The 11,738-nt window shown below is 29.8% G+C and overlaps 1 protein-coding gene across 1 annotated transcript in view; it reads left to right on the top strand.

The window, feature by feature from the left end:
* LOC113367548 (transcription factor 20-like) overlaps window positions 1-11,525 on the top strand; it is a 15,233-nt gene extending 3,708 nt beyond the window's left edge. Inside the window, exon 2 of the mRNA XM_026609147.1 lies at window positions 11,382-11,525. Coding sequence (XP_026464932.1) covers window positions 11,382-11,525 — 144 coding nt within the window. The remainder of the gene's footprint in view (window positions 1-11,381) is intronic.
* Window positions 11,526-11,738: the final 213 nt, after the last annotated feature.

The following is an 11,738-nucleotide window of genomic DNA, read 5'->3' as shown; positions in this document are numbered from 1 at the left end:
AATATATCATTTATTTTAATTTTACAATTTTTTTTTTAAAATTTTCATATTTCGACGTTTTATCAATTGTTTATTTCATATTTATTTTTTTCGTGCAATTTTGTGTGTTTTTGTGTTATTTTTCAAAGTTTATTTGTATGCACTGAAGATGGGTCGAATCAAGACCCGAAACGTATGTTCTCTAAATGAAAACATTTTTCATTAAAACTGTTTTTTAATTACTGGATGGATGCCCAAGAAACAATTTTATTATATACATATATATACTAGCTAACCCAGCAAAAAAAAATTAGCAATAAAAAATATTTTCAGAAAAATACAAAAGTGATTGTGAATGTGGAAGTAAGTAGTATATACGTAAAAGAGGCAGTGATAGTCATGAAAAGTGCCAGCCTGGCCTGAAACTGATTTCACTTATATTGAATAAGCACATTTGAAGATTACAGGTTTTGATATATTATTGTCGAGATTTTCATTAATTCAAGCATTTTTGAATTCCAAAGTAAAATTCGAATACTCATTCTTGAATTATACTGTGGCATGCCTAGCGAACCGAGTGAGTGAGATTTCATAAGTTGTGTTGAAAATTTACACCTTTATCTTAGATTTGTATGGTATCTAGTTTCCTCTTAAAATGGTTGCAACTTCAGATTTTAGTACACAATCTTCATATCGTGAAATATTTGTCCTTTTGAGAATCCTAAAGATTAGTGATTATTCAAGAATCAATCGATAGTTTGACGTATCTAGTTTTAACGATGGTAATCTTTTATCCAATATGTAAAATTTAGATGAAAATGTTTCAACAATGACCACAATTCCACAGTACGTAACAATTTACCTGACTCAGAAACTCATTCTGGTGTAATATATTTGTCATACATTAAAGAATTGTATGTTCCTTGAAAAAAACTTTTTCATAAATCTGGACTCCGACTTGTAAGCAATTTTAGTACAACGACTAGTACTATTACCAAAACAAAAACCCTTTTTTAACTATTTATAACAATAAAACAATAAATAAAAGGAATGAACTTAACACGCTGTGCGACGCTAATCTCTTTTATTTAGATACCATTTCCAAATTTCTCACAAAACAATAAAAACGTCGCGCAAAGAATTCGCAATTCGTTCCACACATGTGTAGAATCTTGGTAAAAATATTTTTTAATAGTGTTTTCTCCATTATATCTTCAACCAGTCTACGAACAACATATTATCTATTTGTGATTTTTTAAATTAGTATTTTGTGAAAATATTGTGTAATTACAAGTTTAATGTTTATAATACATAGTGTAGTGCATTACCATATCCTGATACCATGGATTATTAAAATTTTTCAATTTAACACTAAGATTAACTAATTGTAAGTACTATTTACTCTTTTTATTTTTTCTTTTCACTCCAATTCAATTGTTTTAGTTTTAATTTTATTTTTAGTTTCCACTTAATGAAGGCTAGGATTATAACCGAAACGTATGGATTTAAAATAAATTTTTGAAAGAAATTCATGTTTTTTATTGATGTTATGCCCGATTACTATACTTTGTTAATATATATATATATATATATATATATATATATATATATATACATATTAAACCAATAAATATTCGATCTAAGATAAGTGGTCTTTGAGCAATATCATAACGTTCGTAACTCAAATTTGAATCAAATTATACGCCCATTTAATATATAGTCCAGAATAAATCTATTTAGCGTCCAATAATTCGGATTTCCATTCCCTGTGCCAGTATGTTATACTCCGTTCCCGAATATACGCAATGTACGCTCATATGTGCGTATGTGTTCGCATGCGTAAAGTGGTTTGGGGCATGATAAGACGTGCCCAGGGTCCGCGCTCTGTCCCGGCCGCTGCGTACTACACATCAAGTAGTTCTATGAGGGCGGTGTGAGAATATCAAAAGAGGCGAGATGGGGGTCCATATTGATCGGTTAAATCACCCCCAGTTTAAGTCCCCTTCACCCCCTCGAACTACAAAGCTGCCGGACCGAAGATAAGTCCGTGCGTGCGTGCTGCGTGCGTTACGTATGTAAAGATAGAGTGCTGGAAATGACACCTTTGAGGAAAGCCTTTGACTTGCACGGTCAGTTCACGTTAATTGTTAAAGAAAATTATGAAATGGAAAATTTATTACTTCGAAGATAATGTGGGACATAAATTTAAATTATTTTAATTGATTTATATTAATTCTTAATAAATAATCAATGATCGAAATTAAATGAATAGATTATAATAAAATTTTACATTTTCAGTTCATTCAAATAGTTATACCTACTTCCTGTTGTCACATATTATGTATAAATATTGCAAATAAAATTTCACAAAAATTGTGATGATCATTAGTTTTCCAGAACACTTACTCGTGAACTAGCAGTTTTAATAAATTTTATTTTTAAATTTAAAAATATTGTTAAAAGATTTTTTTTTAAATAATTTACAAATAGAAAACTAATTTTGAGTGCAAAATTTATTCAAAAAAACATTAATTATTTGAATTTTATTTTAAGATTATATAGGCAATTATTAAATGAAATAATCTTATGCTAACGCTTAAGTATATATATAGGGTTTCCCAGAACTCAACGTCAGGTAATAGAATAATTCTAAGATTTTAAGTACAGCCTGAAGCTTTACTCAAACTATGATTTTTTTTTGTTATTGTAGTTAATTCTTATAATTTTTGTTTATTTAAACTTTGGAGCCATAACCGTAAAACACATTTCTAAGACCAGAGTAAAAAAATAAAAGAAATAGAAATTTATGAGCTTTTAAGTACGGCTAAGAGCTTTACTCAAACTGTGATCATTTTTTTGTTATTGTGCTGATCATTATTTTGTTATTTTTATTATTTATGATTATTTAAACTTTGGGGCCGTAACCGTAATTAAGATTTCTAAGACCAGAGTAAAAAAAAATAAAAAAATTATTAGCTTTTAAGTACAGCCAAGAGCTTTACTCGAACTGCGAACATTTTTTTGTTATTATCGTTAATTCTTATCATTTTTGTTTATTTAAACTTTAGAGTCGTAACCGTAAATAGCATCTCTAAGAGCAGAGAGAAAAATAGCATAAAAAGGAATTTTCAAGTACAATCAAGAGCTTTACTCAAACTGTGATCATTTTATTAACTGTTATTGTGTCTATTTTTTTATTATTTTTGATCATTTAAACTTTGTAGCCGTAACCGTAAATAACATTTCTGAGACCAGACTGAAAAAATAAAAGAAATAGAAATTTAAAAGCTTTTCAAGTACAACTAAGAGCTTTACTCAAACTGTGATCATTTTTTTGTTATTACGGTAAAGTTTTATTATTTTTCTTTATTATTATTATTTATTTAAACTTTGGAGTCGTAACCGTAAATAACGTTTCTAAGACCAGAGTAAAAAATAAAAGAAATAGAATCTTAAGAGCTTTTAAGTACAGCTAAGAGCTTTACTCAAGCTGCAATTGTTTTTTTGTTATTGTGGTTATTTCTTATTATTTTTGTTTATTTAAACTTTGGAGTCGCAACCATAAATAACATTTCTAAGGCCAGACTGAAAAAATAAAAGAAATAGAAATGTATGAACTTTTAAGTAAAATAAAAACAGTCAAGACTTTACTCAAACTGTAATCATTTTTTTTTGTTATTGTGCCGTAATCGTAAATAACATTTCTCAGACCAGAATTTTCTAGAATTAGGATCACTTTTTAAATTGAAACTTTAAAAAATCCACAATTGATAGGGTTAAACCAATGTACTAAAGTATGTGAGCTAAGTAAGTTCCATTAAAAGTTTGCACATTTTTTCAGGATTGTTAAATGGTAAAATACTTAATAGTTTAATAATAAATAATTTGAGCACAAAAATAGAAACCTTAAAATCATACGATTATACTTACGTCAGATGATAGAATAGATCTAAACACCGTGAAAAAATAGAAAAACAATATATGAGCTTTTGAGAACTAAGCTAAGAGCTTTACTCAAACTGCAATCGTTAGTTTTTTTTTGGGGTTATTTCTTATTATTTCTGTTTATTTAAACTTTAGAGCCGTAACCGTAAATAACAATCTAAGATCAGAGTTTTCTAGAATTAAAACTATTTTTTTAATTAAAAATTTAAAATTTACATAATTGATAGACTCAAAAAATATATAAAGTATGTCAGCAAGTTCCATTAAAAGTTCGCGAGATTAATCAGGATTGTAAAATGGTAAAATACTTAACAATTTAATAATAAAAAAATCGAACACAAAATAAAATCTTAAAAATAACACGATTTTACATTATCCAATACTTTTTTTTTTTATTTATGAAGGCAACAGTATATGTCTGACTGCTTGTGTATGTTTTTAATATCCGAAATAATTGAAGTAAATGATACTTAATACATGTAAATTTATAATAACAATAATGAGAAATCAATATTAAAAGCTACAAAATAACTAGCTGTAAGTGGAATTCTGTCTTAAGGCAATTAAGGCATCGTGCCTTAAGGCAAATTGCTGAAACTTCCCGTACCAAATATTATTATTTTTTTAAAAGCAATTAACATTTTTTGAAAAAATTTTACTTCAAAAGATTTTTGAGAAACTATAAATTGGACAAAAAATTACTTTCTTTTAAATTTTTTTTTTATTAACTTCCCGTAGGGTAAGTTATAGTAATCGCAAAAAAATCGAAAATGAAAATTTTTATATATCTTTACGTTTCAGAGGTTTCTGAACATTTTGGCATACCTTAGAAAAAATGGATGTATGTGTGTGTGTGTGTGTATGTATGTATGTGTGTGTATGTATGTGCGGATACAAATTTTCGTCGACGATTTCGGGAACACGGGTCAACCGATTTGAATAATTCAAAAAGCATTCGATTCCTATTGATAAGGAGACGTGCTGATTAGTTTTTGGCGAAGGCAGGTCTAGCCGTTCCAAAGATACGGGGCAAAAAGTGCCGAAAACGGTAGCTCAGTTTTTGAGAGAACGGAGCGTCCGATTTGAATAATTCAAAAAACATTTCACTTGTATTGACAAGATGAAGAATCGATAAAATTTTCATGAAGGTAGGTCTAGCGGATTCGGTGATATGGAGGAAAAAGTAAAAAAATGAGCCATTTGGCGGTCAAAAATGATCATTAGACATATGCACATCAAATTATCAGATATTTTATAGAGATTTTAACAATAAGTATACATTTTGTTAACATTCCTATGGGTTCCGTACCAATGCTTATGCTTTAGACAGCGACGCGGCGCTTACGCTTTGAAAAGAAAGTTCAGATCTTCCACAATATGTCAAAATAAAAAAAAAAAATTTTTCAAAAAAAATAAAATTAAAAAAAAAATTTTTTCAAAAAAAAGTAATTTTTTGTCCAATTTATAGTTTCTCAAAAATCTTATTTTTTCAAAGTAATTTTTTTTTTCAAAAATGTTAATCGTTTTTAAAAAAATAATATTTTTTGGTACGGGAAGTTCCAGCAATTTGCCTTAAGGCACGATGCCTTAATTGCCTTAAGACATAATTCCACTTACAGCTAGTTGCTTTTTAACTTCCCGTAGGGTAAGTTATAGTAATCGCAAAAAAATCGAAAATGAAAATTTTTATATATCTTTACGTTTCAGAGGTTTCTGAACATTTTGGCATACCTTAGAAAAAATGGATGTATGTGTGTGTGGGTGTGTGTGTGTGTATGTGTGTGTGTGTGTGTATGTATGTATGTGTGTGTATGTATGTGCGGATACAAATTTTCGTCGACGATTTCGGGAACACGGGTCAACCGATTTGAATAATTCAAAAAACATTCGATTCGTATTGATAAGGAGACGTGCTGATTAGTTTTTGGCGAAGGCAGGTCTAGCCGTTCCGAAGATACGGGGCAAAAAGTGCCGAAAACGGTAACTCAGTTTTTGAGAGAACGGAGCGTCCGATTTGAATAATTCAAAAAACATTTCACTTGTATTGACAAGGTTAATAATCGATAAAATTTTCATGAAGGTAGCTCTAGCGGTTTCGGAGATATGGAGGAAAAAGTAAAAAAATAAGCCATTTGGCGGTCAAAAATGATCATTAGACATATGCTCATCAAATTATCAGATATTTTATAGAGATTTTAACAATAAGTATACATTTTGTTAACATTCCTATGGGTTCCGTACCAATGCTTATGCGTTAGACAGCGACGCGGCGCTTACGCGCTTTATATTTTGCCCCTATGCAGTTAAAGCAGTACGATTGCTTTGAAAAGAAAGTTCAGATCTTCCACAATATGTCAAAAAAAAAAAAAAATTTTTTTCAAAAAAAAAAACAAAAAAAAATTAAAAAAAAATTTTTTTTTTTAAAATTTTTTTTCAAAAAAAAGTAATTTTTTGTCCAATTTATAGTTTCTTAAAAATCGTATTTTTTCGAACTAATTTTTTTTAAAAAATGTCAATCGTTTTTAAAAAAATAATAATTTTTGGTACGGGAAGTTTCAGCAATTTGCCTTAAGGCACGATGCCTTAATTGCCTTAAGACAGAATTCCACTTACAGCTAGTTAAATTTTTTTCTTCATTTTGACATATTTTGGAAGATCTAAACTTTTTTTCAAAGCAATCGTACTGCTTTAACTTCATAAAGACGAACTATCAAAGCGCGTAAGCGCCGCGTCGCCGTCTAACGCGTAAACATTGGTACGGAACCCATAGGAATGTAAACCAAATTTATACTTATTGTTAAAATCTCTAAAAAATATCTGATAATTTGATGTGCATATGTCTAATGATCATTTTTGACCGCCAAATGGCATTTTTTTTTACTTTTTTCATTAGATCTCCGAAACCGCTAGACTTGTCTTTATGAAAATTTGATCGGTTCTTCACCTTGTCAATACAAGTAAAATGTTTTTTGAATTATTAAAATCGGACGCTCCGTTTTCTTAAAAACTGAGTTACCGTTTTTGGCACTTTTTGCCCCGTATCTTCGGAACGGCTAGACCTGCCTTTGCCAAAAACTAATCAGCACGTCTCCTTATCAATACGAATCGAATGTTCTTTGAATTAATCAAATCGGTTGATCGGTGTTCCCGAAATCGTCGACGAAAATTTGTATCCGCACATACATACACACACATACATACATACACACACACACACACACATACATCCATTTTTTCTAAGGTATGCCAAAATATTCAGAAACCTTTGAAACGTCGAGAAATGCAAAAATTTTCATTTTCGATTTTTTTGCGATTACTATAACTTGCCCTACGGGAAGTTAAAAAAATACGATCCAATCTTCAATTGATGCGACAGAATGAAATGACTATCAAATACGCAGCCAGACAAATTATTTCAAACGTTTATCATTATTAAAGCAATCCCGATAAATTTCGATTATAAATACAACTTTTGTTTCACGAAACGTCGTTTTCCCATTTGCAGCGCTGACCGAGTAGAGTAGAGAGAAGAGTCAGGCGGCGCGAGTTCTTACGATCTTGCTTGATCTGCATACGCGCGTCCAGATGCGGCCAGTGGAACGAGTGCGGCTACTGTTCGGACGCCAGTGGACAATCTCGTGAGTGGGTGCCCATGCCGCCCATGCCTAGTGTTAGAAGTATCGAGGCAAAAGATCGATATTGAGTACTTTAAAAAGTATCTAATCAAAATATCGATGCTAAAAAAATATCGTGACGAAAGTATCGATAGTACTCAATATCGAATTTTGATATCATATCACAATATTAAAATGAATTCTATTGCTTGTATCTGATGTGTTAAATCAGAATCATTTTCAATATTGTAAAATTTTAACAGTAATTTTTCAATACTAATTTCAAATTCTATAATTTTTCAAAAAAAAGACAAGTTATAATAGTTGGGTATTTTTTATTAAAACATTATAATAGTCTGATAGTATATTCAAAAAGCAATACTTTTTAAGTCTTTTTAAGTACAATAATATTTTTAACATTTTTAAGTAAAATAATATTTTATAATTGTTAAATTACAAAAAAGTGCAATATGAAGCTTTTTGGAAAGCAATAAGCATTCAGTTTAATGACGGTCAAGATAATATTTCGACATTTGTAGAGAAACATCCCTTCGGAGCGATGGGATTTAAAGTTTAAATGGTTCCGAGAAACTCAAACTCATATGTTTGCATGTTGATATTCAAAAATTTCAATACATGAGTATTCTGAGTAAAAAAAGAATCGAAATATAATTATTTTAAATAATAATACTCATCCATTCCATTATATTAGTATTTTGCGTAAAAAAGAATCGAAGAATATTATTTCGAATAATAATACTCATCCGTCCATTATATTAGTATTTTTCGTAAAAAAGAATCGAAATATATTATTTCGAATAATAATACTCATCTATTTCAATATATTAGTATTTTGCGTAAAAAAGAATCGAAATATAATAAACGCAAAATACTAATATATTGAAATTGATGAATATTATGAAAAAAAAAACATTTCATTTTACATAAGAGTAATAAATAAACATCTTTATTTATTAGTGTGGTCATATTCATTTTGGATTTTTGAGCAATAAATTCTGAGACTAATGACACTTCGGAATCATTTTTTGACACTTCCTTGAACAATTGTGACCACCTAGGAAGACTATTGCATTGCCAAACGGCAATGAGTGGTGTTAATAGATTACGCTGTCGATTCTTTTTGAGTACTATCGACGAAAAGAATCGATATTGGCAAATAGATCGAGCTAAAAAATCGATAGCAAAAGTATTCACTATCGACCGCAAAGTATCGATATTTACTCAGTACTCGATATTTCGTTCTAACACTACTCGTGAGTGGGCGCCCATGCCGCCCATGCCGCCTTTCCCGCTTGCGCCCCGTGCAGAAAGTATAAAGTGGGTGGTACAGTCGTCCGGTAGCTGGACAATGCTGACCCAACCGCCAACAGTGTAAGACCGGCTTTAGTCCGACAGAGAGAGAATGAAAGCGAAAGGGGTTTACAGAATTTCAATCGATGAAGCATCCGGCACACGAGATGTACACGCGCCAAGGTAACGACGGACTCCGGAATCGAGTAGAATAATTAATATTAAATTTCTGTCGTGGAAAAGTTTTCCAATTTAATAAATCATATATTTATAAATGCTTTTTTACTTTTATCTTAAAATATATTCTAAAGCATTATTGTTATTATTGGTTAGAGCTTTCATACGGGTCTAATTGAGCCATTGCTACAGCTAATTTGTATGTCATTACCATCTATCACCATTATCTCGAATATAGATTTTTTCAACGATACTATTCTGAAGTAGAAGGCAAAAGATGTGTATTCAGCCATCACCTCAATTCTTATGACATCGTTATCACGAGATAAACAAAAATGTTTCAATATTGATGCGAAAAGTGTTTTTTTCGGTAGTTTTTTTGGTTTCGAGCTCTTGTATTTAGTGTATGATACCTGAATCATACACTAAATACACTAATTTTTAGGTATACATTATTTATTAGTTTTGTAAGATGAATGGATATTTTTAAGTTAGATTCAACAGTTTTCTTTGTATAACCTCTATAAAAACTATCATGTGGCAGGGTTAAAAATGACCAACTAAATCTTTACATTAGCAAAGGGCAAACAATATAAAATAGTAAATAAAAAAGTAGTAAAAACTATGTTTACAAGAGATAAATTAAATTAGTACTTATTCGATCTCTGCCTAAGAATACATCGTACAAAATACCAGATCAAGATTATTTACAGTGTTATCACTGTAAAAAATGCAGCCATGAAATATAGCTAGAAAAATCCCTTCGAAATTAAAATAAGACATAAAACCTGTGTACCCCCTAGCCGCCCCAATTTACCGCGCCCATGGGGTAAAAAAATGCAGGTTACAATTTTTGAAAAAAAAAGAAAACTAAAAACACCTTTCTACAATGAGAATTTGTTTTTCTTCTTTATTGTCTTTTCAATAGCAATCAGAATACAGTACAATTCTATGTGCTATTTGGCTTATATCATTCACTCACACACATTCATACAGACTTTCAAAACAACATATATATATTATTTTGATAATGAGTGAAATGAGCAATACTTTTTATATGTGCAAGGATATGGTAAAGGTCGTAAATATTAGCGTTGGGCAGCTTCTTTTTTAGTCTTCTTGAAATTAGTGTTTCAAGAAGCTGAGTAACTATAGAGTTTAAATGAATGATGTTCTATTTATGAAAAAGTTTGACACTGTTTATTGTTTAATCACACTGAAATCACAATTCAGGGTGATTTTTATAACCTTGTTTAGAAATTCAATGATGAAATGATGAGAGTTCTACTGAACATAGTCAGATAGTTGTTTGCTTGATATGTGTTATTTGTTGTGATATAATAGGCCTTGTTTTCACAATATAACTGCTCAAAGTCAAATTGAACCTTTTTGACCTGACCTACCCTACTTGAAATCGCCTATTTATATGTTATATTAATAAGCTTCAATCGATATATTAAAATTAACCTAAATTCATTTCTAAATGCATCCAAAAACACTATTTATTTTACTCATAGATAATATAATGAATGCTTATTTTCATCACAAATAAAGTTTTACAATAGAAACTCATATTTTTATCTGGTTAAAAAGTATCACTATTATTTCGGAAGATATAAAAACCGTCTGTCGAAAAGCTTTTAAACTTATGTTAACAAAAACTTTTAACCATTCATTACTTAACTTGTGAAATAATTGCATGAATGTGTTTCATTCGCTCGTTCAAACGGCTTTTAATTTCCCAAAAAGTTAATCGCGCAATTAGTCTTTAATGTTTCAAGTTTTATAAGACCTAGCACAATATATAATACTTTTAATTTTCGTATTCAGCGAGGCTGCCAAATATGCAAATTTTAGTTTATTTGATCACATAATGCGGAAGAGTTTGAATTATAAAATTATAAGAAATAATTTATAATTGCCAATGATTTGATAATGATAATGATGATGATAATGATAATGATGATGATAATTATTTTAATATGATTCTATCAACATATTTAAACATATATTCGTACTTCTCGTACTTGTAAATATATAAAAGGGATTTCAAATAGGTTTTATATGTGATACAAATACCCATCATGATAAGGCAATGATTTCTAATACATTTTAGTAATTTAAAGATATTTATTTTTGTTTTTTTTTATTTATTAGACAATCAGATAATACAATAATTTTCTATAAGTCATTGTGATGTGTCGTTATGTCATTTAAGAATCTTCTCCATTGAGAAGATCCCTTAATAGATAATTATCTATGGCTATAATTTATTTCAAGTGATTAGGTCAATTTGAAAAAAATATGAAGTATGCAAATGTTGAGTTAGTTACAATATTGAGAAACTATACATAGTGTAGAGCAGGGCTTAAAAGTCCGCAGGCTGAAGGTTTATCACCATTATCTCTTAAAGAACACGCGCATAGCTGGTCTTGGATTTTGATGAAATTTGGCATAATGGTAGATTTAATGCCCAATCTGGACGTGGTAAAATATTAGAGGCCTATGAAAAGCGGTTCAATTAGCGATATAAAAATTGATATTATTTTTTTAAAACTATTGTTTTCTCATTAACATTCATAATAGTATTCAATTATGACTTGATTAAAATAATATATCAGAATATGCAAATATAAACGCAGCAAAGAATTCAATTACAGTTCCCCGTAACGCCGCATGCACATTATGGCCTTGCAGAAACGATTACCGACA

The sequence above is a fragment of the Ctenocephalides felis genome, unplaced genomic scaffold (genome assembly GCF_003426905.1).
Source record: "Ctenocephalides felis isolate EL2017-DRISC unplaced genomic scaffold, ASM342690v1 CF-g0.4_SCAFFOLD_01170, whole genome shotgun sequence".
Taxonomy (NCBI): domain Eukaryota; kingdom Metazoa; phylum Arthropoda; class Insecta; order Siphonaptera; family Pulicidae; genus Ctenocephalides; species Ctenocephalides felis.
This window is presented reverse-complemented; position numbering and strand designations above follow the sequence as displayed.